Source organism: Cajanus cajan, chromosome 6 (genome assembly GCF_000230855.2).
Source record: "Cajanus cajan strain Asha chromosome 6, NIPB_CcT2T_4, whole genome shotgun sequence".
Taxonomy (NCBI): Eukaryota; Viridiplantae; Streptophyta; class Magnoliopsida; order Fabales; family Fabaceae; genus Cajanus; species Cajanus cajan.
This window is the reverse complement of record NC_138522.1, coordinates 51996079-52023495: the sequence shown is the minus strand read 5'-3', so window position 1 is coordinate 52023495 and position 27417 is coordinate 51996079. Positions and strand designations below refer to the sequence as shown.

Below are 27417 nucleotides of genomic sequence, written 5' to 3'. Positions count from 1 at the left end.
AAAAATCTATCCAAACTAGTTTTTATTAAAATTAAAATCACGATCTGTTAGGTCATTTTCAAATTCCTATCAGTTTTGGGCTTAATTCAGAAATGTCTGATCAGGTAGTTCCAAAAAAAGCCCACCCATTGAACCCCGAAACCCTAGTGTTGGTTTGGTGGCCGTAGCAGCTTCTTCTACAAAACCCTACCAAAACCCTCCATCGCCACTCACTCTGCGAACACACCATGCTCGAAATCGCTTGATAGCACCCCAAACTCGACCACACTTGTCGCTGTAAGAGAGACCGAAAATGCCTCTTGGAGAAAGGCAGAGTGACAAGAGCGAGTCTCGCTACTGCGGTGTAGAGACACAGTTCAACGATGACATGCCACGTGTCCTCGATTTCAACCTCTATTCCGGAGCCTTCGATTTCGTTGTTGCTCCTCTGGTTCGCGCCCTTCACTAATCATTAGTTAAATTTATTGCAATGTTTTGCCATCGCATAGAACTAGAAGATAGGAGAGTGAAGATTACGGTGTCCGTTCTGCATTTGTTTTTTTTACCATTTGTTCAGTGAATCGAAATTTGAAAGTGTAAACTGCACTGGAAGTAGTTAAATTATGGTGGCCAATTAGCCACTCACACTGCAACTTCACTGTTGCCCCTTTTGTGTGTGATTGGTCAGTAAGCTCACCTACAGCGAAATTGCTCAACGGGTCTTTTACACTGAAGCTGCTCCACTAGTGAGCCTTTGGGGTTTCATTGTCTGGCTCTGTTGAACTACATTTCACAACCTGTGTTTACCTTTTTGTGGGTTAAAGAAAAGACTTATCAGTTTTCGAATAGTGAAGTGGGTTTGTTTGGATATAATTTTCCATAAGCACTTTCAGGAAAGAAAATACAAAATAAAAAAAAATGAAATAAACAACATCAAAAGTTAAAATTAGCTAATTTATAGCAGTTGTCTCATATTAGTTTCTCTAAAAGTAAATGTTTAACTTATGGTCAGCTAATTTTAACTGAAAGAGAAACTTATTTCAAATTTTCATTTCTTCTAAAAGTGTTGTGCTTGTGCATGGTGTTAACTGTCAAGTTTGTTTTGTAGGGCTGCTGAAAAATTCAAACAGAATCAAACCAATTCATTTTATAAAATCTGTCTGTTTAACTGAACCATATTTTATAAAATGGATCGGTTTATTTTTTCCGGCAGATGGAGCAGATTATTTTTAAATAGGGCAGTTTGGTGTAGTTTTGGTTATCCAATTTATATTCTTATATGTATCAGATCAGACTATTAAAAAAATCAAATGCACTGAGCCACTTTATAAAATGGATTGGTTAATAGAACCGTTTTTATAGAATGAAGCTTTGGGTTTTTTCTCAAAATGGTTTAGTTTTTATAATCTGGTTCTGTTCGATTATGATTAGGTTTGATTCGGTTTGGATTTTTTTACACTCCTAGTACTGTTTTGTTTGCTCCTATGGTAGCCAATTAGCCAGTCACATAGCGGCTTGCTGCTGCCATTTTATGTGTCTGGTCAGTAAGCTTACCCAAAGTAACAAAGTCTAATGCTTTACTTGTGAAGCTGTTTCAACGTGGTTTCACTCTAAGGGCTTTTTAGATTACATTGTTGAAACCTTGAATGGACTTGTAATGAAGTTCCCTGGCATAATCCTGTGCCTTCTTAAGGGGCTTAACAAGGACTTTGTATCTTCTTAATGGACAGTGTATTTACTTTCATATGATTTCTTTAGCATATTTTGTTTATTTTGCTGCTGGTGAAATCTTCTTATACACTTTGTAGTCTTTGAATAACATATTATTGTCATATATGACTTTATTTTGCTATGAATTGATCCTTTTGCTTACATAATTTCCTACTGCTTGTTTATCTTATATGATTTTATGTTGCAATTCAGATGGATCCTTCTTATCGGCCAAGTTTAGTGCAAAAGGATGGTTTGGGGTCTGGTGTTCTGCCATTTGCTGGGTCAGACTTGGTCTTGAGTCCATCCCAATGGAGTAGTCATGTAGTGGGTATGCTTTACCTATTATAATTGATATTTGTATTTGTTAATTGATATTATGAACCTTGCAAATATTATGAAAGCTACAATGTTTTACCTTCATCCATTTTCATATCTTGGATTGAAAGCACGTTGAAATTGGTTCCTGGACTAAAAATAAATTTTATTCTTGGAATATTTTGTGGATTACATAATGGGATGTAATCCTTATTCTTCCTTAAACCCCTTCCTTTCTGGAAAAGGCAGGACAATTGTGCACATAATAATGTAGCTATTTTATAATATTGAGCTTATTATTGGTTTGATACAGAAAATGTTTCTATGTTCTTGGTGCATGTCTGTGTGATTATGGTTATTGTTCTAACAACAATTCTAAAATGTTATATTAGATTTTTTGTGTTAGAGAATTTCCATTTATAAATGCATATATATTTGTTTTTTAGATGATTTGTGTCTTAGGTGTTGAATTTGTTGAGCATTTGTTGAACCTAGTAATTTTCTATTTGTTCTTTCAATTTTAAAATCTTTTAGGCAGTGAATTTTTTATGCTTTATTCAGGAAAAATTAGCTCATGGATTGATTTGGATTCGGAAGATGAAACCCTAAGGATAGATTCTGAGACCACACTTAAACAAGAAATAGCTTGGGCTTCTCATCTCTCTTTACAGGTTTGCATTGGTATAACCAAGTTGAAGAAACTTCAAAGTTCAAATTTGTGTCGTCTTGATCGGTCTTTATTCCTTAGTTTTATTAGTGGTTTTACTCATTAATTGTCTGGGTTTTAAAAATTTGTTTATTTTATTTGAATATTTTTTATTTCCTCCACAAAAATCAACATTCTTTTTGTTTGACTATCTATGATATAGTTATTATATCTCTTAGTTGCATGGGTATGGTTATGGTACCTGTACTAGAATGAGTATGGATATGGTGCATGATATTTTTTTTTTAAAATTAGGATATGGGTTTAGGAGAAAGTGTGTGTGTTTATTGCTAATCCGATCTAATAATAATTCTCCAATTCAATTTGTTTTAAATGAAAAAATGCAAAAGAAAAAACACATTCAGTGATATATGATATATAATACTTCATCTACCTTTGTGAAAAAAAAAAAGAAGATAAATTTATGATTGAATTCCAAACCAATAGAATAAAAATCCTTTGCAGCATGGGATTGAAACAGACTATTTTGCAACTCCACATCATGGTCCATGGAGACTTTTCTATTTAGTCTTCATATAGGACTGGGGAGTTGTTGCTCAAATTTTCTGAAGTTTCTTGAAACACTGCCAAAGCATTGCCTTTGGTGAGTTTTCCTGCCTGTGATGTACTGGCTTGGAGAGACAAATTATATTGTCTGGTATACAAATTCAATGGGAAATAGAACACATTGTTAATTGGTATGTAACTATGTGTATGGCTTACTGTTTTTTGCATGTATGCGTCATATTTAATTCCTTCCCAGAAATAGATTCCATATTTCTGTTGTGTAGGTTAAGTAGGACGTTATTTTTGGCTATATCAAACTAAGTGGGAAACTTGTTGAAAATTGATAAGTGAATTGAACACATTCCATAACTTGAGAATGCCCAAGTTATGCCCTGAAAATCTGTCCTTGATGCTTGACATGCTAATTACTTTAAATGTGAACAATCAAGGGTGTGATTTTGACATTTTAGTTACCTTTTGTGTTAAATGGGTTAAAGAATGCTAACTGGTTTTATTTTAAAAGTTATTTTATGCTTATATTTGTTGTAAGCTGTGTAACACAACATTGTGTCATACGTCGACATGTCACCCATGCAAAAATCCTGTTATTGGCTGTGCATATGGTTTTTCTAATACCTTTTAATATGTTGCAGGCCTGCCTGCTTCCTGCCCCCAAGGGAACTTCCTGTGCTAATTATGCTAGATGTGTGAATCAGATCTTACAAGGCTCAAGTAATATGCAGGTGCCATTCTTCATTGAGGTTTTATGACTGGTTTAGTTTTCTTCAAAAATGTCATTATTTCCAATCTTATATATATTTTTCCTTTAACTTTGTAATGTAGTTATGGCTTAGGATTCCATTGGTGAAGGCTGATGATGAATCTATGGATGCAAAATCTGTTGGTTTGGTGAGTATTATGTACAATGATGTTATGAAGGTCTTGTTTTAAAATCTGTATAGTTACATTCGGTCCTCTTTTGTATCACTATCTTCTTTAACGTGCATGCACCTGTCTATGTTTTTCTTTTGCAATATAAAAGTTTATCATCTTAGGACCCAAATGATTTAACTCACATTTAAGCTCTGACAGGATTGTTAAACTCAGTTCTTATAGTAAGTTTATTATCCTGGGTGTACATATGGTTTTGGTTATAAAATGCAAATTTTTGTTTGGTTTCTTTGGGTAATTTGGTTGGATAGTCTATGTTTTGCTTTTGCAATATGTATTGTGTCATGAATTTAATTGTATGTTATTGTTAGTACTTTGTTCTGCTTTACTAAACTCGAAAATAGTACAAGTGGTGGCTAAGTATAATTTGATACTGGTTCAGGTATTATGTAACTTTTGTTTTTTTATTTTGTTGGTTTTGTTTAAGATGATTGCAATTTGATTTTTTTTAATACTAATTTTGAAGTATGTGAACTTGTGCAAGAGTTTTTTATTTGTGTTTAATTGTGTTGGTTGTATTTTTATTGAAAACTTGGTTTGACAACTTTGTCTTAATTTTTTAATTCTTATTGAAAGAACAATGTCACACTACTAGATAATGAACTTTTGATTCTGAAGTTCAACATGAGCCAATAGTCAAGATTTATGTGGTGTTTGTCCCTATATATTTATATATTTGTATTAAGTCATGTGTGCTGATGATGAAATTATTGAGGGTTGGATGGTTGGGTCATGAAATTTTAGGCTCATTCTAGACAAATATAAGGATTCTGAGTTATTTTTTCAGAACTTCGTGATCCTGATTTTTAGGTTGATTCATGGGAAACTTGGAATTCATTTCGTCTGCTGTGTGAGCATCATAGTCAACTGTCAGTTGCACTTGATATTCTGTGAGTAGTCTACACTTTGGTCCTTTTACCTATTATATGTTTTACTCTGATCTTGGATTTTGTTGCTTAATATTTGTTCCTAATTCCTAAATTTGTTTTATAATTGTGTCAATATATTATTAAGTTCATGAATCATGTTGATTTTCTTGGAACTTATTCATTAGGAGTACTCTTCCTTCTGCAAATTCACTAGGACGTTGGTTTGGGGAGTCTGTTAGAGCAGCTATATTGAATACTGACGTAAGGATATCTTCTTTATTATGCATTTTTCAAATATCAATCATAATAGTGTTGATTCTTGTCTAAAGTCATAATGTTGGAATGTTGCCAGTGCTTTCTAACTAATTCTCATGGCTGTCCATGCCTCTCTAAGCGCCACCAGAGGCTAATTACCGGGTTTTTTAACCATTCTATTCAGGTAAAGCATTTAAATACTTTGAATCTTGTTTTGTATTTATGGAATCAATATTGTGAGGATTGCTACTGTTATATGTGTTAAAAAATTTTGCATGTCATTTATCTTTTTATGGATAATGCATTGCTGCTTGGTTAATCATAAGAAAAGGAATTTAAATTCATTTTTTTTTCCTTCAAAAGGTACTGAACTAATTTGAAAAATCTGTGTAGATCATTATATCTGGAAATTCAGTTCATCCTAAAACAAGTGTGGATGAAAAAACAGTTCATGATAATTCGGTTACAGGTAAGTTCCTTTTGGTTTATATATGTTTTCTTGATTTTGATAATCATCCTTCATGTAGTGAGAAGATATTATATTGTATATCTAATTATTCCCTTTAAACTAGTTTTTCAATGTTTTCCTATTATTTTTAGCCCATTTTTATTTATCTTGCATTCAGGTTACAAGAACCATCACTATTACCCATGTAATATATATTTAGGGATCTCTTCAATTCTTTGTGTGTGCCTGTATGCAAGTCATTATGCCTTCATGTATGGAATGTGAAAGTTGTGATTTGGTGTTCCACTGTTTCTTCAACCATGTTGCTCTTGGCCAAAATCTTGTATTATAGTCAGTATTTTTGCATGTCAGATTCACAAAGACACCCCTTGCGACCTTATTTAGACTATGTTGGATATCTATACCAAAAAATGGATCCTCTTCCTGAGCAAGAACGTTTTGAGGTATCCATCTTGATGTTTGTTGAATATATATAAACATAGCATTGCATTATATACTATGATATTTCTTTTGACTCTCAACATCTTATGCCAGCTTGGTTACAGGGATTTTTTACAGTCACCCTTGCAAGTAAGCATTTTTGCCATGCTTCTTTATTTGTGGTTATTGGCTTCTATATTACTCCTAATTTATTCTGAACTTTCAGATAAATAGTTTTGATTTTTTTCCAATTATTTTGCAGCCTTTAATGGATAACCTAGAGGCTCAGACGTACGAGACTTTTGAGAGAGATGCAGTGAAATACATTCAGGTATGGCAATGTATGCAAGATTTTTCTCATCTTAACATATCCATTTTGTAAATATATTTTTATCTGTTTCCCTTGGCATGGTCCCCTTAAATCCAATTTATGAGACTGTTGTAGTTGATAGTTGTGAATCAGTATGTCCATGCATGTGATTCTTGAGCAATTGAGCTGCCTAGAGTACTGATTGAAGATTGAAGTTGATTAGTTATAGCACTTCTGTTGATGTCATGAGCATTATGATTTAGCCTATACTATTCTTCAACCAATATTGTTTGGTATATGAAGGTATATGTAATATAAAGCATATGAATTATGCATGGTTTACAGAACATTATTGTATTTGGTTTGCATAGAATTAAAATGATGTTTGGGCTCTGTAAATGCCTTGTTTGGTCAAAACATTATTTGCTGTCTTGTTTGTTACCTGAAGTTCAAGGCTGTGACTTGGGGGGTAACTTGTTTTGGTTTCTTTGTGTACTTGTAATCTAACCGTTAGGTTTCCTTTTTACAGTACCAAAGAGCAGTTAGTAAAGCATTATTGGACAGGGTTCCTGATGAAGAGGCATCTGATAAAACCATTGTAAGATTTGTTTCTCATGTTCTCTTTTCAATGTCTCCATTTTTTAATTTCTATTTTGTGGGGCATGGTATATGCACCTACTTTAATGTAATTTTGTTTTGATCCTGTGGCTAGGTATTGATGGTTGTTGGGGCAGGTCGTGGTCCTCTTGTACGGGCATCGTTACAGGTTTGATTTTGTACCTTTAGTTGATCAGTTTTGACATTATTATTTAATATAAATCACATTCTGTGAAATTCAGAATTTTCTACATCCTATTCCTTTCTCCTTGGTTATATTTTTCATATTCACATGTAGGCTGCTGAAGAAACTGGGCGGAAACTCAAAGTTTATGCCGTTGAAAAGAATCCAAATGCAGTTGTTACCCTACATGTTAGTGCTGGATCTTCTTACATTTTTTATGATTCCATTGATTAATGTGCCAATTTAATGTTATTTGTATTTTACAGTATTTGCTGAATTCAAATACATGGCCTAAAATTCTTCAAGTGTTTGATTTTGTAAAACATTTGTTGCATGCTTGACTGTGTGCCAAATATCTATGTGCTCTTTGTTTTGAATTTATAAATCAAATGTGATTTTAACATTATGCTAAGTTACAAGTCTAATGGTTTGTTACCTAGTGCCTTGAGTTTTGGAGTTTATGTTTGGTCAATGTAACATTGTTTTTGGCTCTTGCCCTGTGCATTTATAAATTAATTTTCTTTTTGTTCCTATTGCTTTAGATAATCTTCATGAAAGTATATCTTAATTTTTGGACTAAGGTTTCTATCTTTTGAATGTTGCTATTATTTTTCCTTTGTTTTATACATGTCACTTGATTGTTGGAACAGGCATTACTCAAATTAGAAGGATGGGAGGATACTGTCACTGTAGTCTCAAGTGACATGCGATGTTGGAATGCCCCTGAAAAAGCTGACATATTGGTATTTTCTATGTTCAATTAATCAATTGTTTGACTTTTATTGTTTACTCCAGTGTCTGATTGTTGTTTTGAATTTAGGTTAGTGAATTGTTAGGTTCCTTTGGCGACAATGAACTGTCTCCTGAGTGCCTTGATGGAGCCCAGAGGTTTCTAAAGCAAGATGGAATTTCGATACCATCTTCGTATGTAAAATGCTTCTACTCCTTTGTTATTGATTTATCTTTTTTATTAAAGGGTTTTGTTTAGAGTTATATAATTTTATTGCTTCCCCTTTTAGTTAAAAGCTGCAGAGTCGCATATGAATTCTTGGATTTTTGCTCAATTTAATTTTTGATAAATTTTGTTGAGTTGAATAAATTTTGCAAAAAATAGTACTTTTACTTCAATGCCGTATAAACTGTATTACATTATAAGCATAAAAATTTGAGGTGGTGATGGTCATGGGGTTTCACTTTTTTTTTCAGTAGAATTTAGTGTTTCTAGGGACCATTGATGAATTAATTAATTTATGTATTTTAAATTTTATTTCTTCTTATTTTTGTTTAGTTATTCTATTCTATTAATCTTTGTATTACTGACTTTCAGGTACACCAGTTTCCTCCAACCAGTGACAGCTTCAAAGTTATATAATGATGTATATATATCTTGTACTTCCCATTGACAAATTCATATTTAGAAATATGGTACTCATATTAGGTGGTTTTGAATGTATTCCAGGTTAAGGCGCATAAAGACCTTGTACATTTTGAAACTGCATATGTTGTAAAAATACACAATGTTGCCAGACTTGCACCAACTCAACCTGTGAGTTTTTTCACGTGCAGTTTGTTTTTTGATCTTTTATTTCAACCTATCCACCAATCTGATCTGTATGCCGTTTGATCCATTTTGTTCTGCATAGGTTTTTACATTTACTCATCCAAAGTGCTCTGATAAACAAACCAATCACCGCTATAAAAAGTTGAATTTTGTGATACCTGATGACACTGGGTCAGCTATGGTACATGGTATGTGATATGTTTCTATTGCAAATTTTCTTGATCCAATTTTGAGCTGTTTTGGTTATCTTTTTTAGATTAACCTTGTGTTGTCCTTGATCATAGGATTCGCTGGTTACTTTGATGCAACTCTTTACAAGGATGTGCATCTTGGAATTGAACCTTCAACAGCAACACCGAACATGTTCAGTTGGTATTGAGATTTACTTTGTTTTGTTCTGTTTTGGGATATGAGAAGTAATTTTATTGGAGGGTAGCATAAAGGAAAGTGAAGTATCAAAGCATAATATATCCTCCTAAAAAACCACTTAGAAAAGAACAAAGTAAACAAGCTAAACACATAATAATGCAAATTTGATTCTTTTTTTATCAGCAGGAATTACATTGACCAAAAAAAAATTGACCTTTTTCTAAATCCATTGTAAATATGATCATGTGTGGTTTGTAATTTCTGTTTGAATAACTTCCATTTTTTGTGATGTGGAATTTTTTTGAAGGCGTTAGTTCTTTAATTTGAATGACATCACTACATTTATTTGAGGATCAGAATCCATTAGATCTTTGATGTATTATTTTGCTAGATGGTTATCAAAGGATTTTCCTACATGAATATTAGATGTTTTGTATAGTCCATGTGATTTAGGGGATTATTTATTTAATTATATTATACATATTAACTCCATGCTTAACACATGTTTTATGCCATTTTTCACTACTATTAAACTCTTTTCAGAATGAAAACAGTGCAGTAATAGTCGTGTCTTATTTCCCCGGACCCTTTTGAAATGTTAAAAGATTTTCTTCGCCTTCTGTAGGTTTGCAATATTTTTCCCATTAAGGAAACCCATTTGTGTGAATCCTGGTTCTTCACTTGAAGTACATTTCTGGCGGTGTTGTGGTTCTACAAAGGTTAATTTTATTTCACTTGCAGCTGCTGCTTTCATAATTTTTCCTGTCTTACCTTATCCATTTTATTATAATATTGATATGTATTCTCAATGGAACCGGAAACAGGTTTGGTATGAGTGGTGTGTTGCTTCTCCCTCGTCGTCCCCAATTCACAACAGTAATGGACGTTCTTACTGGGTTGGGCTCTAGTTTAGTGGCTTGTATTTTTATATTTGAGGACAACTTTATAATGCTTCAAACCTGTTTATCATAGTCTTGAGACTTGAGGACAAGTTTATAATACTTCAAACCAGGTTGAAAAGTAAATACCTCTTGGTTATTTTTAGGTTGAATTAAAGCTGAACAGAGTTTTTGGGAGCGAGGTTCTCGGTTATCACTTCATTACAATTCATTCTGAAAAATTTTGTTGTACAACAAGACATTATTTGCTATTATTCTCTTTAATGCATCCATCTAATCTAATTAATTTTAGATAAAATTACGTTACCATTTCAGATATATTTAAATTATCATTGTTTTTTTTTTGTTAAAATACAATTTTACTCTTTAGAGAGAGTATTATGTATTATCTCTCATTTTACTGAAATATATAATCTAGAGTATTTAATTTAGCATCACTAAAAAAATTATTCATTATAAAATTTTAAAATATGCATTTGATTGAAATATGTTAAAAATGTTGTTTTTAGTGTGTTTGGATGAAGAATTTTTGGAATTTGAATTTTGAGTTTAGTTTCTATCATTCTTTTAACAGTTTGTTATGGTGATTTGATTTCTATTATGGATAAAATTAATATTATATATATGTATATATGTAAGAGAGAGATTTTAAGATTAAATTTTATAAAAATAATATTAGCTTATTTTTAAATATTTAATAATTTAAAAATATCTTTTTTATGACAAATTTGAAAGAGAGGTAGGAGAATAAATAAATAAATAAAAGAAAAAACAAAATAGAAAGTAGAGATGGAGAGAATACATAAATAGGAGAGATAAAAATTAGAGAGAATAAAGAAAGAAATTACGGAGAAAAAAAATGAGAGAGGAAAGGAGAGAGAGAAAATAAAGTATGAAAATAAATGAAAGGCAAAAGAAAAATAAGAGATAGGAGAGATAAATAAAAGATATATATGTGTGGGATAAAAAAGAAAAAATATAATAAATTTTAAATTCTTATTCTTTTTTAGAAGAATTTAAAATTTTACTATTTCAAAAATTTTACAAATGTTTAAATTTTAAATTTTAAAAAAAAAAAAATTATCAAAAGAAGATTTTTTACTCCAAAATATTTTAAATTTTAAAAAAAATGAATTATTCCATTTATATTTTGCATTCAAATATACTCTTAGTTTGTACTCATTAATTTACTTAATAAAATTGTAAAATATATAATTTAATTTAATTTAATTTATTAAAATAATAAATAAAATAGAAATTATAATATAATTTATAATGTAAATGTATACTTATACGTGTATATGAAAATTTATGTATTAAAAATTGTGAATGAATAGATTAAATTAATAAATATTTTATAAAAAAATTATATGCTATGATAAATATATAAGATACAGTATTATATATTATAAAAATTTTAAACTTGTAAATTGAATTTATTCATTAAAAGTTTTTAATTCATCAAATGTTGAAATTTTATTTAGATAATGATTAATTGAGTAGAATAATTTCACTCATATTTTTCATTGAAGTAAGTGAATCTTAATAATAATAATAAGACTAAATTATATTTTAAGTATTTTATTTTATTTTTAAAATTTGTTTTAATCCTTTATTTTTTTAATAAAGTATTCATTTAAGCCTCTTATCTTCTAAATTTGGGTTATTTGGTATTTTTAAAATAATGATTATTTTTATTGTCAAAACATGATTTAATTTTTTTTTTTGAAATTCAAATATCAATTGAATTTCATAATTTTTAATACACCATGAAGTTTTTTTTTTGGTAAAGTATGAAAAATTAAAAAGAACAAAAAAACAATCAAGACACTGAGTTTCTCTCTAAAGTTAACAGGACAAAGTCTGGAGGAACCCAAGTTCTTAACACCCCAATTAGCAAGAGTATGGGCCACTAAATTTATCTCTCGAGAGATATGACTCACGTAGACCACCTAATTCCAATCTAGCATCCGCTTAAATTATTTGTTACATAATTAGAAATGATAATTGTTTTTAAATGATCAAATCAATGAAACTATAAAAGATAAATGATTAAAATGAATAAATACTTTAATATATAAAAGAAATATAAAAAAATCTAAAAAAATAAGATAAATAGCAAAAAAAAATACAATTTAGCTTAATAATAATTTTAAGAAATCTTTAAACTTTATGGACTAAGTTCTCATTTTTTTTTTTTCATTTTCCCTTAATTCTCCAACACAACAGGCCTAAAATAATTTTGAGATATATCCTAAATGCTTGTTGCAATAAGGAAACCGAATTCTCATTTAATCTGTGACTTGCACCATGTGTATTAGTTGCACTATTATGTGATAAGGACTATCAATATCAAACTTGTATGTGTTATTATTAATTAAAAGTCAAAATCGACTATATTTGAATTATAAAAAAAACAAATAAAAAACAAAACCAACATTATTTGATTTATAAAAGAGATTAACTTTATTGTTTCCTAATAACCCAAATTTGTCCAAAATAAAAATAGAAATCAAATTTCTTATAAATGAATATGCAACATATATCTCAAATAAAACTATAGAAAAACCAATCTTTAACTGCATTCTAAAAGTTCCTATAGATCCTATTGCAACCTTATTGTCATTGCCCACGTACGTAAATCTTTCAACACCACTTAGTAGATAGCTCCACATGCAACTCTGCATAAACAGGAGCAACAAAATCTATCAACTAAATATAAAAACCAACCAAAGTCAATTTCAATATAACAAACCATACAAAGTAAAAGAAAATAGAAAAAATATTTTGAAAAAAAATGCATCATAATTAGCCTATATAGAACTTAGGTTAAACTTTTAAGTCATAAATAACCTCCCATCTTCTTTATACATATAAAACATTAAAAAAAGTGTTTTAAGGATAAAGAAGAAGGCAGAAACAGATCGCCAGAGATCAGGAGGCAATTTCCTAAACAGCCACAAGTTCGTGTAATGATGTGTAAAGGAGAACAACATATTTACATCTATACTTCATCAACACATTTGAAAACAATGACAAAGTAACTAGCTAAGCAGTATGATGTTTCTAATTTTATTCTCAATACACAACTCTGGCACTTACATTTAGTTTCACTGCTATATGATCATATCTGCATGATTAGGATTTGTGGAAATTTCAATATCAACTTTATCATCCTTGTCTTCATCCAAAAAATCCTCTCGAGCATTGCCAGCTAACATAAGGGCAATCAACCAAAAGAGGGATGAATCAAGGGATAAAAAAGCACCGCCTCCAAGGAGACCAGTTTTAGCAGTTGGGCAAGTATATTTGAGATCATGGTGCACATTGCGTGAAAGGTGAAGCTGTTCAGTGATTGTTGGCCATAACAGCAAAGTTGCAGCTAGTCCAGTCGAAAACCTAAGTAAATACACAATCATAGGAAGAAAAATCATTCCGCAGGAACTGGAAGATAGAGATAAGGAAATGAATATGGCAGAAAAAATAATAATAGAATATAAATTGGTAGGGTACATGAGCATAGAATGATAGCAGAGAGTAGTCAAATCTTTTATATCACTGCTGCCAGATGTTTAACGGGTAGTACTACTACTACCCAAGAAATAGATGATACAAAAATGTTTTACATTACCATCAAAATGGGACAAAATGTCGTGTGATTTGATCTTAGGGTGTACTTTTAAAAAGTGAAAACAAAAAGTAAGAGATACATATAAATAATTGTATCTGATGTTACGTGTGGTATTAAATTTTTTTTAATGTTTAAATAATGAACTCCAATAGTTAAAGAACATTGATATTCTGTCAACTAAGTAAATGCATTTTACACTTACATCGACCAAAACAGGCTTATTTTTAAAATAAGTATTTTGGTGGGTACACAATGATTCATGAAACCAGAGTAAGAAGAATAATAAGAGATCCACTACAGAAGCCACCCTAGAAGAATCATGTTATAGCCTTTCATTGAGGAAAACAGAAAATACTCGATCCACCCTAAACTGAGGAGTTAGTTTATCATTAACAAAGTAAAACAGGTCCAGCATTTTACTCACACAGGATACTAACATAACCCTCTCCCAGGCTAATCAAATATCTATCTTTTGTTTATCTGAACAAGGAATAAAAAGGGGTGAAAAACACGTGCAAAATTAAACATAAGAAAAACACAAAGAAACACTACTTACAATGCAATATTGAAGAATACCGCGAAACTTGTGCTTTTAAACAGAACTCCTTGTGGCACAGATTTTCCTTTGTAAGGGTAAAACAGAGAGACATATCCAGCCACTGTGGAAGCAATAAGAAACGCTACAGAAAGATACCCCAGTGCTACTGTTGGATCACCCGGAAACTTGCACGTCACACCATCCTTGCTGGCTACCGGCGTTCCAGCCGCAGGCTGTAAATAATTATGTGCATATATTATGAAAACAAATATTTAAAATTTCACGTCTATTTAATCAAACACTAACAACTTTAAACAGGGTGGTTGGTTAGAGTGATATCCCTTAAATAAAGTCTTGCGTCCAAATGTTGTGGATTAATCAACCAGTGAAATATTAATTATTAAAAGTGGTCAAATTTTTCGACACAAAATCAATAAATATGCGTACCAATAAATTATCAAACTCATAATCAACAATATTTCATGCTAATAACATGTTTATAAAACTCGTAGTCTTTTAGAAAGTGAGTCTTGCCTAATTTTTTCCGTACACATGGTCAATAATCGAATCCTAATTTTTGCCTAACAACAATGTGCTGCTGAATTTCTTTGGCTCCAATCAACTAGTTTGAAATAATAAATATGTATAGATAGTTGATCCAACACTGACAGTTAAATTTAGAAAGATCAATAAATAAACAATTGGATTACCTTTTTGTTTTCGGCTATGACTCCGAGGATGAAAGACAAGAGACCGAAAAAGGTAACAGTGAGGGCCATTAGTTTCACGGTGACGGCCATAGTGCTCTGTGAGGGGAGAAAAAGAAAGAGAAAGCGTATAAAAAGAGTGTGAATGGAGAAAGAGATTCAAAAGGAAAAGAGAATCTTAACGAGATTGTGTGAACTGAGGAGCGAAAATCACGACTACGTTATGGTTATGATAGGCTGGCAAATTCGTCAACACCAACAGGTCAACGTAGATAGAATCACCGTAACAAGGACGGCCGAACTATATTTATGAAAGAAATATATTCTGTACAGAAGCTTTAAATTATTTGATGATAATTAAATAAATGTTTATTTAATTAATAGAAAAATAGTTACAAAAGATGCACTCTGAATCTCTATTGAAAAATAAATAGATGGTTTGTGCTAACCCATTAACAATATCATCTTCTCTTAAAAGTAAAAACTAAAAAAAGGATATTTCTTTTTATCTATATTTATAGTCGATACCTAGAATACGGTAATTATCCTTTTTAATTTTAATTTTTTATAAGTATTTTAATATATATCTATACCTATTATAAAAAGAATAAATTTTAGTAATTTTTTTTTTCACTTTTAATATGATAATTTTATCCTTAATTTTTAAAAATACTCTATTTGATTACTTATTTTCAAATTTTGATTTTTTTCTACAACTATTTTAATATATAGAAATAATAAATATAAAGATATAAAATATTTTTTTTCTATTAATATATATAGACAATAGTCTAATTTGATGTATAAATTTTTTAAATGATTTTATTATTATGTTTTAATAAAAATATTAAAAAATAATTATTTCTACAAACACAAAACTCAAATTTCAAACTTTGAAAATTGAGGATCAAGCACATCACCAGTTAATATAAGAAATATTGATAATTTTCAAATATTTTTTATTAAATAAAATATTAAACATAGAGTATTTTAATCTGACTAGTCTATTATAAGGAAATTCATGATAAATAACTATTTACTTTTAATAAATTATTATACCCTCATTTATTAAGAAAAAATAAATGAAATAACAAGTTATATTTTCTAATTAACCAGCCACAACTACCCATTCAACTTATCTCTAATTTATTTATTTAGAATTTTTAAAACTTAAGAGGCATTTTGTCTCTATTCCTTACTAATCTATAACATATATAAAGATGATAATTTATTTAGTATACATAGTTTTTAGTTGATAACATTATTTTATATACATTTTTTTTTTTTAATAATTTTACCCTTAATTTTTTAAATAATATTAAAAATAAATTATCCTTACAAGCATGAGACCTTGAAATTTTAGAATCAAGTACAATAGCAATTAATCAAACAAACATCAATAATTTTTAAAGCCTTTTATTAAATAAAATATAAAAGTATGAAATATTTTGACCTCACTAATATATAATAACTAGCGCATAAAAGATTTTGTGTCTCTATCAAAAAATTTAAAAATAAAAAATTATATAATGATTGTGGTTAATTAAAAGTATGGATGGATATAAAGTGATATTTAAAAAAATGTGATTTATAAAGGAGTAGTTATAGAGATAAAATTGGACAAATTCAAATCTTAAACTCTTTATTATAATTATTAGTGTGTTTGTTGATAAAAAAAAAAATTACTATTTTTTGATTTTTATTCTGAATAGAACTAGGTATAACAATTTAACCTGTCCCGTGAGTACCCGTCTCAATTTAGATGGGGAAAATGCGTGTTTATTGGGTTTGGATTTTCTTTGATTGATAAAATCGGGAGCGGGAGCAGAGATAGGGATGTTAATACCCGCCCTATCCTTGTCCTCGACTCCTCGTCCCTGTTCCCGTACCTGCCCCCCACTCCGCTTAATAATATAATTAAAAAAATTATTTATATATATATATATAAACCAAATTAAAAATATTTATATGTAAAAATTTATATTATTTTACTTTTCTTTTATTTTTTAAAATTTATTCATATTTATCTAAGAAAAAAAATGGTAGGAGCGAGGGTAAGGGTGGGACGAGAAAACCTGAACCCCGCCAAGAACGAGGATAGGTACCCAAATTTTACCCCAGCAGATATCAGGAACAAGGATGAGACGGTTTAAATTTGCGGGACGGGGGCGAGAAACATAAAACCCACTCCCGCCCTCCCCTGTTGCCATACCTAAATAGAACTTTAAAATTATTTGGCAATAACTATAATAGGAAAAAGATGTACCACATGCCTATAATATTTATTTAAAATATATAATTAAATAATAGTGAATATTATTTAAGAAAATTGTCAAGTTATAAAATTTGTATACCCAAATTCTATATCTCTTTTATATTTACTTATAAATAATCACTTCTCAAACTAAAAGTGTTTATAAATAAGAAAAGGTTATATATTTCAGTATGTCAATTTCAGAAGAATAAAAACTAATATCTTCCAACATTTTCTTAACTATCCAACTGATTTGGTTTCAAGATAGAACTTAGTAAATCTTATTTGAAGCTGTTTAGATTATACTAGGTCAATCTAGAAGTTAACCGGTAGAAGAAAACTGGACTCGATTAGTCTAATTTTTCTTATTGTTAGGATTAATAACTAAATCCAAATTTATATTTTTATGTAATTTTTCTATAAATCTTACTTTAAAAAATAAAACATGAAAATAAATTATTATATATTAAATACAAATTCCTATTTATGTTAGAGCATTTTTAGGAGTTTTCATAGAGAAGATTTTTTAGAGATTTTTTATTAACTTCTTATCTAATTCAATTTTGTTTGATTATAATTATTTATAAATTAAATTTAATATTTTTAAATAAAATTATTAATAAATAAAAATAATATTATGGTATAATATCATGAATCTAAAATATAATTTATATTTTTTAAGAATATCTATTTACAAAATTATCAATATAATTTATATATTTATTTATATATAATTTATTATCAATTTTAATTTTATATATATATATTAAATGTTTAATCTTAAATGTTTTATATTATACATGCTAAAATATTAGTGTATAATAAAAATACAAGATATAAAATGAAATTTTAAATTGGTCAAAACTTAATGAAATAGAACATAATATAGTATAATACTAAGATATGATGTACATGTGAGTGAGGATTCATGAACACAAAGTGTAAGTCTAAACATTTACATCAAATATTATATTTTAAATAACTTTTTATATAATGTAAATTTAACTTATTTAATCATTGAATCATGTTATGTTATATTCAAGATCATGTGTATTACCTTTTACATGATTCTAAAATTATGTATTATTAGTTAAAATACTTTTTTAATTCATATAGTTTCACTTACTTTACATTTTAATTCTTATAGTTAAAAATAGACTTTTTTAATACTAATTATACTTATTTTTCTAATTAGTCTTAGTCCTTATAATTTAATGTAGATCTTTTTAGTTTTTATACCTGTAGTTTTTTAATCTTATCCACTATCACTAATTTTTTTTTAATATTGTCTGATTTATATTATTGTGGTAAGTATCTTCAATTTTGTGGGTAAAAAAAAGTTTCAAAAGTGCAGTGAGAGTATAAAAGAAGCACAAAACATTGAAAATTTTAATTTTGAGTAATTTTAATAAAATAAATATGACATGAAACAAAAAAGTTAAATTAATACATCGGTTATGTCAACACAAAAAATATAAGATTACAAAAAAATTAACATTAGGGACTAAAAGGATTAAAAAACCCTACAAATATAGGTACTAAAAAGATTTATCTTACACTATACGGACTAAAAAGTATTGAAACAGATAAGTATATGATTTTAAAATGTATATTTTAAACTATAAGGTCTAAAAGGTAGAGTAAGCGAAACTATAGGGACTAAAAAAGTATTTTAACCTTTATTATTTCATCACATCATTTTATTTTAACATATAATGTAACATTTAAAATATATATAAATATCCAATTTTGGATAACATATCTAAAAAAGTTAAAATCACGCAAAATGTGAAATATATGATCTTAAGTATAATATAACATGATTCAAAGATCAAATCAATTAAATTTTCATTATGCAATAAGTTATTAAAGTTAAAAGATTTAGTGTAAGTATTTAAACTACATCTGATGTTAACTGATACTGACTCATATATATATATATATATATATATATATATATATAGTTATTGAACGCTATAATAGTTGATAAAAGTTATATCAATGTCAATTGATTCCTCTCCTATATATACGGGGAGGAATCAAATAAGACATGTATAACTTTTACTAACTAATATATTATATCACCCAATAACTTTTAATTAAATGATTATTTTTTTGAAATTTTCCATTAGATTAAAAGTTCCATTGTGACACCCTTACTACTCCAACACATATATTGTAATAATGTAATTAAAACTAACGAATAAAATTTTCAACGTTGATAAAAGGGTTCACATAAAACAATCATAGTTGTTCTTCAATATCCAAAATAATTAAAATAAAACTTGAAAAGTAAAACTCAAGAGTTTACAAATTATTTTCAAAAGAAAAGGTACAACTCCAAATACATATAAAATTTATATCCTAGAATCCTCTGTTTCGATGTCACAATACCAGAGCACACCCACAATTCAATTGTTGACATTCTAGATGTCACTCAAAGTCAGATCTTCCTCACCTAAAACATCCACAAATTATACGGTGAGAAAAAAAATATCTATATGTAAAGCACATAAGGAAAACACAACATATCATCTCATTATAACTTGATACTTAATAAAATATTCATAAACATTTCAATGTATCCTAATTCTATCAATCATGCATCATCATCACGTCACAATTCGCAATCACACCAATTATCACAAATCTTGCACTTCACACTATGTCAAGGTCACGCCACCTCCTGTAGCAACCCAAGGTCATGCTCACCCCTGATATAACATTGTGCCAAGGTCACGTTACCCCTGTAGCATATCTAGCCTAGGGTCATGCTCACCCCTGACATGTTATCCAAGGTCACGGTACCCATGTAACATTTCTTGCCCAAGATCGTGCTCACCCCTGATATAACATTGTGCCATGGTCACGTTACTCCTGTAGCATATCTAGCCCAGGGTCGTGCTCACCTCTGACATGTTATCCAAGGTCACGGTACCCATGTAACATTTCTTGCCTAAGGTCGTGCTCACCCTTGGTCATAAGTGTGAGGAACCACAATCACATCACATTCACATTCCACACAACAGACAAGTCCAACAAAATAATTGTTCACATACCCCTCAAGTAATTCACCATGAATTCACATCTAGATCATCAATTTTTATCATATAATATAACAATAACATTTATAAATTAATATAATACTCAACTAAATCACCAATTTAATAGAATCTTAATTTAAACAGTAAAACCCCCAATTTTTCCAAAACCTAACTCACATGCACATTTTTCTACAATTTCGTTCTCACTCCCAGATCATCATTTTTACAAATTATTGGCATATTCCTAATCCTTAATACATACAAAATTTAATAGGATCATCAATTTCTCAAACAGAAATAATTATAAAATTACTCATAATCCTACGGGCTTCCTCCTCTACCTAATTCCCTCATGTAACTTTACATATAAATAATTTCCTTTTCCCTCGTACCTCGATAAGTAGTAGCTGAAACTAAAGCAGGGATCTCATTGGTCTCCTCCTCTGAGTTTCTCTCGTCTTTAGAGAGTGTAGAAGGAAAAGAAGAGGGCAAAGAAGAAAAGAAGAGAGAAGTGAAAAGTGTGCTTTTGAGAGTGTCAGACAGCTCTATTTATAAACATCAGGAGTCTCTGGAACGGGCGTTTCAAATCCGCAACGGTCTGTTCTGGACTTTTACCTCATGTGTAAAATTCTCATCCAGAACGGCTCGTTCTACAACCAGAACGGCACGTTCTGGGATTACATTTTAACTCACAACGACCATATTTGGAATAACCCGTTCCGAATCCAAAACAGTCAGTTTTGAATCTAGAACGACCCGTTCTGAATCCACAACAAGGGTTATAGGTTATTTTTGTAGTCTAGAACGGCCCGTTCCATTTTGGGAACGACCCGTTCTGGGCTACTAAATAACACTTATTTTAGTAGTTTGGAACTGCCTGTTCCAATTTTGGAACGACCCGTTCTGGACTACTAAATCACATTATTAGGCTTTGGACCTTCATACAATATGTGAAAAATAGGTTGTGACACATCCATACTCTTAATCATATATACAAAATTTTATATGACTTTGAAATAATTCAATATCTCATTCAATATATATCAAACTTAACCTAATATATAAATTTTCAAAGAAAATGATTACACAAAAATAACTTCAAGAATTCACTTATTGTTAAATTAAAGATATTAAAATAATTGTTTTGAAATTTAAGGGATAGAGGAAAATAGCTCGTTTTATTTTTTGTCTTTACTTCGATTATTAAAATGATTACACACATCTGTAAAAAAAAATGATTACACAAAAATAACTTCAAGAATTCACTTATTGTTAAATTAAAGATATTAAAATAATTGTTAAATTAAAGATATTAAAATATTTTCAAGCTGAAATTGCGTTGGCTTAAGAATTAAGGTTTGTGTTTCATAGTTTCAAACGTGGGAGCAAACACGCTAGCCTCTGTAAGTTGCATGAATGGTTTATACAACATTCTAATGAAAATCATAGAACAATAGAGATACACAACATTCTGGTTTACTTGGGAAACAGACTAATGAAATTAAACTAGCTATCTCGCAACCCTGGAGCTGGCTTGAGATCACATTTTGCCCCATAGACCTAGACATAAAGAGCAGCATCCATTCCGTACTGCTGAGTGAATTTGCAAAGAACCATTAATCTGCTACAATACCTGAAATAAGGAAATCATTGAAACATTTTCTGACAAATTTTTTTTTTTGAAAATAACAACAACAAAAAATCAGAATAGTTCAGCATTTAAGAATAATTGGATTTACCCCAAATTGCTGTATTACTTGCAAGACGGAACAAACCGATTGAACCAAAGTGAGAATAAGGAGAAAAATTCCACCAATGTTAACAGCAGTTTGCCAAGGAGTTCTAAAATAATCACGCCTCAGAGTCCACTTCAAATGCTGATAAGGATTTCTATAAAAAGCATTCAACTCTCGGCAGATTGCAAGGTAACTGGGATTGCCACTTGTTTGCGTAATATTGTTTAAAAGACCATTAAACATGTTAGCCACAGGAATAGTATCCCCAAGCCGGTTAACTAGTACTTCAGTTTTAATCAATATATCCACATCCGTGCTAGTGTTTACAAGGAAGTCCATTACATTAGCATAGTCTGTAATATAGGATTCGAAAGGGTAGTGACACTGCTCCAAAGCTATCATATTGCGAAACAAAGGCTCAGTCCAATATTCCACTATCAACTGTGGGATTTCAAGAACCCCTTTCGAAAAGTTCAAGTCTAGTAAGCAGGTACTTTTGACTTTTGCCCTAAACCTCACTCCAACTTCTAACAAGTCAGTAGCACTAGGAAGATGTTTCACTAATTCCAAATGCCTAGGGGGTCCAGGCTCAGATCGTAAGTGAAAAGTTCTTATGAGATCCGTGAAGTGCCTTATGCGAACATTATCATAAAGCAAGTTGGATCTATTGAAATCCGCAAAATATTCAAATGTAAGCTCAATAAAAGAAGGGATTATTGAACTAGGGGAGGAGATACAACTATTGAAGAGACTATCGAGAACAAAAAAAGGAAGCTGGTTCTCAAGTAACAAGAGATCTAATTTTATATTAGTGAACAACCAAGGATTTCTAATAAACATGTCATCCTTTGCCAATTCATCATAATAACATTTCCAAAAGAGTTCAATTATAAAACCTGAATCCACGAAGATGATCTTCACCAGATCTTCTTTGCTGAACTCAAGGGGGTCTGAGTAACAGCGACGGAAAGGTAACTCTATTTCTTCTATGTAGCAGATCCAGTCGTCCAAACTTCTTTGGGTTCTTGCGAGAAATGTTTTGCAATAATGGAGTTTGTAATTTTCCATGCTTTGGAGGCGAGGATGGCTGTTGTGGTGAAAAGGACCTATGGAAACAACCTTTGGGGTGTAGGCATCTTCGTTGAGTCTGCGAATACCAAAGGGCACTCGGTAGATGCAACACTCATCAGTTACGTGTGGCTCCGCTCTCTCCAGCATCGACCTAATATCAATCGCGATATCATCGTGGCTCATCGTTAACCTAAACCAGAAAAGTTAAAGCCCCGAAAAAGAGTTCTTTCTCTTCCAAGTTGCGTTCATCCAAAAGCTACGCATCTCTAAAATATTTGAAATCCACCATTAGTAATAGAAAAACACAGCTAGACGAAGACCACTGTTGTGGCTAAGTCAAGTAATAATTAACTAGTTTTTTTAATCCGCATGCACGAAGAATTAGTTAATTTTTTTATTAATAATAAACTAGTAGCATGAGTGTTTTCTTAACTTTGTTACTTGAATAATTATTATTTAAACAACTCTATGTCAAATTGGAAGAAAAAAAAATGAAAATGCGTACAAAGAAAAAATGCAAAATAAATTTTATATTAGATATAGATAAAAATTTATATTTATTAATTATTGCAACATCACAAAAATAGGTCATTTTATCTTTAATCAAAATTATTTAATTAAAAAATATATATTATTATGCAAAATGTAATCATACTTCATGCAATTAGATAAAAGAGTCGTAGAAGTTTGATCATAAAATAATTGAAATCATGCTAACACATATAATATGATATTTTTTAATTAACTCTTTTAAAAATTAAACCATGAAAGTATATTGATAATATGGAAAATGAAATAGTTATTTATACCTATATATAAAGGGGACTTTCTATTTTGGTGTGTACTTTATTTTAGATAATTTTAACCTTTTAAATAAAAATAAAAAACTATTAAATTAAAGTTATGAAAGGTTACAAAAGTCTTTGTGTAACACCTCAAATTTTTTAAAATTATTAAAAGAATATTTTGATTAATTAAATGATTTTACTAGTACAAAAATTAGTTTCAAGATCGGGGTTTTAAGATCGGTTATTAGAGAGTCGATCTTAAAAGTGACGCAGTGGCATTTTTGTAAATAAGGTTATAACTTTTAAGATCGGTCATTAAAGAGCCGATCTTAAAAGTAACGCGGTGGCATTTTTGTAAATAAGGTTACAACTTTTAAGATCGGTCATTAAAGAGCCGATCTTAAAAGTGAAACAATGACATTTTTGTAAATAAAGTTACAACTTTTAAGATCGGTACTAAAGAGCCGATCTTAAAAGTGGTACGATGACATTTTTTTTTAAATAAAGTTACAACTTTTAAGATCTGTTACTAAAGAGCCGATCTTAAAAATGATGCGGTGACATTTTTATAAATAAGGTTACAACTTTTAAGATCGGTCACATTTTAGCCGATTTTTAAGATTGGCTAAAATATGACCGATCTTAAAAATTGTAATCTTATTTACAAAAATACCACTAAATCACTTTTAAGATTGGCTCTCAAGGACCGATCTTAAAAGTTTATTCTAAATTTTAAATTGTACCCTAATTTATTTTCTGAGGCGTCGTCACCAACGCACATGACACTCCCACTCCTCCCTTAGCCTCTGTTTGTTTTTAAAGATGGAAAAGGGGGAGTGGAAAAGGAGGGATTTGAAGAGAAAGTGAGTGGAAAGTGAGGTTGTTTGGATTAAGGGAAAGTGAGTGGAAAGTGTAGAGAAAGTTTGTGAAAGTTTGTGAGTAAATTGATTGATGTGATAGTTAAAAATTTTGTTTTTAATTGATTAATTGGTAAGATTACTATTTTGCCCCTAGGGTAAAAAGAGGTTTATAATTATTGTAATTAATATTGTAATTGATAGTTTGTTAAAGATATTATGAAATTTAGTTATTTACAAATATTATAAATATAAATATTTTACTGAATATAAAAAATAAAAAATAGACATCTCAAGAATCCAATGTAGACAAAAGCCATGCATAAGAATAACAAAATATTAAGGAAACATGGTCCAGTATACCACATGGAACAAAAAGTAAAAGCAAGCAAATATGAGAACAAACATATAGGTGCCGCATCACATGTCCCTCCAACCTCCACTCACACTACCATTAACCATAACCAAGCTCATCACAGTATCATCCCGCAAACCGTACATACACTAATTACAATCATCAAATCATAGAGCGGAGCAAACACACTTACGCATGACATAGCATAAGTAAGAGACAAGCATGTTGACATTGAGCCCCTTCACATATGGTCTCCTTCAACATCATCTTCCTCCTCATCCTCGTACTCTCCGTCATCTTCAGCAGTGGCGTCCTGGTACTGCTGGTACTCAGAAACAAGATCATTCATGTTGCTCTCTGCCTCCGTGAACTCCATCTCGTCCATGCCCTCCCCAGTGTACCAATGCAAGAAAGCCTTCCTCCTAAACATGGCCGTGAACTGCTCGCTCACCCTCCTGAACATCTCCTGAATCGAGGTCGAGTTCCCAATGACGTCGGAACAGCGTCGGAAGGGAGATGCAAAGGGTGGTGCTGGATCACGAGACACGCCACCCCCGGAACCGACGTCGTCCCCCTGCATGCAGCCGCTCCATAATCGATTATGCTTGGCTGCATAATCGATTATGTGGCACCCATAATCGATTATGGGTGCCACATAATCGATTATGCAGCCATACATAATCGATTATGTGAGCCTGCAGCTTCCATGGCTTCCTCCGGCGACCTTCGACCATTCCAGCAGCCATGTCATGGACCGTTCTGCCATGGTTTGCTTCTCCTTCCTCGTTGCCTTCGGCCACCATACCTGGGAGGGCAGCACGTTGAAACTACGGGGAAAGCTTCTGTGACCTTCTTCAGCCTGTGTAGAGCGAGGTCCTTGGAGACCTTTCATGGAGGTCCTTTCTGTGCATGCATGCAGAGCAACAGTAGAAAGATGCTTCCACGTAGCCGAGGGCAGGTTGGTCTTTTTCACATAGCTGACATGGCTTTCCCCAGATTTTCCCTCTTTTCTCCGTTGATGAGCGAAGATCATTCCGTACGTCTCTCCCGCTTTTCCTCGCTTTTCCTTCCTCGCTTTTCCTTCGAAACAAACACAAGTGACCCCCTCTTTTCTTTCTGCAGCAATAGTCTTTCCGCGGAAACAAACATAGGCTTAAGCTTAATCACTGTTTCTTACGAAGCCATATCCGAAGAAACAATGGTGACTCGCGCGTTGCTCCGAGCAATCAAGAAACGCGTCGTTTCATTCCCCGCATTCCCCTGCGCCTCCATTCATCGACACGTAACAATTCGTCATAAAACAAAAACTATTTTCGATTCGTTTTTGGTGTGTTTCAGTGTTCAACTCACTGTGCTGTGAATGCAGGGTAGCACGCTCGTTGTGGATGCAGTGTCTTCCCGATCGCGACTCTTCCGTTTCGGTCCTCGTGGCCGGGTAGGCTCCTTCGCTCCATCAAGCTTCTTCACACGCTGCTTCGTGCCACTCTTCAATCTCCAAGGTAAATTAACTCGATCCTACTTTTTCTTGTTTTGAATGATGAATGTTTGAGACATCATTCGTGCTATACTGTAATTAACGGATTTTGTGAATTTAGTGAATCATCATCAAGAAATTTCTTACGGTCACATTTTTATAAAACCAATTATAAATAGACCTGTTAATCTTAGAAACTTTTTGACGGGAAAACTACATTTATTTCAAAATTCATCTCTTCATATTCAAATTCCTTTATTTGTTTATACTTTATTGATTTATATATATATATATATATATATATATACTTTTAACCTCCCACTATTAAGAAAAAACAGAAATTAGATTGAATCATATTAAATTTAAAAATTAAAACTCATTACTTAACCTATATACAAACAAATTAAATTAGTTTGAGTTAACACATTATGAGACCTGTTGGGCACTACTAGAAAAGCGTATTCTTTTATTTTAACATTAGCAATTTTTTCTCCTACAATCGTGCATTAAAATGTTGTAATTAAAATATTTAGAAGGACGAATGAAATAAGAACCCCTCCCCTGCACAACACAGTCCACATAATTAAACTTTAATTCCTGCAACACTTGAATAAATAACTTGCACTAGAACAAAAGTCTTAAGATGACTAAAATAAACTTTATTTCTATTAATCAAGACTTTTATATGTTTACTTCGGTCCTAGACTTATAATTAATTTTTCAATATCATTTTAGTCAATTATCATTTTAGGTGTGAGCAATCAAACCATAAAACAATTAATAACATAAATAATCACTGTGATAACGGCATAAATATAACTTAATATATGAACATGATTACATAAGATTCAGTAATTG

At 30.8% G+C, this 27417-nt stretch overlaps 3 protein-coding genes across 5 annotated transcripts; 1 reads left to right on the top strand and 2 right to left on the bottom strand.

Annotated features, from left to right (window-relative positions):
- Window positions 1-88: 88 nt before the first annotated feature.
- SKB1 (SHK1 binding protein 1) lies at window positions 89-10402 on the top strand. Of its 2 annotated transcripts, XM_020372809.3 has the most exons (23): window positions 93-430; window positions 1903-2020; window positions 2569-2678; window positions 3874-3963; window positions 4064-4129; window positions 4982-5061; window positions 5226-5301; window positions 5393-5479; window positions 5689-5764; window positions 6116-6207; window positions 6299-6334; window positions 6447-6515; window positions 7024-7092; window positions 7207-7260; window positions 7390-7464; window positions 7926-8018; window positions 8096-8199; window positions 8603-8651; window positions 8735-8821; window positions 8919-9024; window positions 9121-9208; window positions 9831-9924; window positions 10030-10402. In XM_020372809.3, exons 1-23 carry the CDS (start codon window positions 293-295, stop codon window positions 10111-10113), a joined length of 1941 nt encoding a protein of 646 aa, XP_020228398.1. In that variant the 5' UTR covers window positions 93-292; the 3' UTR covers window positions 10114-10402. The 2 variants fall into 2 exon arrangements, with proteins under 2 accessions (XP_082933708.1, XP_020228398.1); XM_083077582.1 differs by lacking the exon at window positions 10030-10402 and having other exon boundaries at window positions 89-430; window positions 9811-9924.
- Window positions 10403-12525: 2123 nt separating this feature from the next.
- LOC109809377 (uncharacterized) lies at window positions 12526-15263 on the bottom strand. Of its 2 annotated transcripts, none has more exons than XM_020372672.3 (5): window positions 15201-15263; window positions 14984-15079; window positions 14292-14506; window positions 13207-13503; window positions 12526-12785 (listed from the first exon to the last, which is right to left on the bottom strand). In XM_020372672.3, the coding sequence occupies exons 2-4, from the start codon at window positions 15071-15073 to the stop codon at window positions 13221-13223; spliced, it is 588 nt and encodes a 195-aa protein (XP_020228261.1). In that variant the 5' UTR covers window positions 15074-15079; window positions 15201-15263; the 3' UTR covers window positions 12526-12785; window positions 13207-13220. The 2 variants fall into 2 exon arrangements, with proteins under 2 accessions (XP_020228261.1, XP_020228260.1); XM_020372671.3 differs by having other exon boundaries at window positions 15164-15215.
- Window positions 15264-21590: 6327 nt separating this feature from the next.
- LOC109809506 (UPF0481 protein At3g47200) lies at window positions 21591-23405 on the bottom strand. Its single transcript, XM_020372839.3, has 2 exons — window positions 22018-23405; window positions 21591-21911 (listed from the first exon to the last, which is right to left on the bottom strand). Exons 1-2 carry the CDS (start codon window positions 23266-23268, stop codon window positions 21903-21905), a joined length of 1260 nt encoding a protein of 419 aa, XP_020228428.1. The 5' UTR covers window positions 23269-23405; the 3' UTR covers window positions 21591-21902.
- Window positions 23406-27417: the final 4012 nt, after the last annotated feature.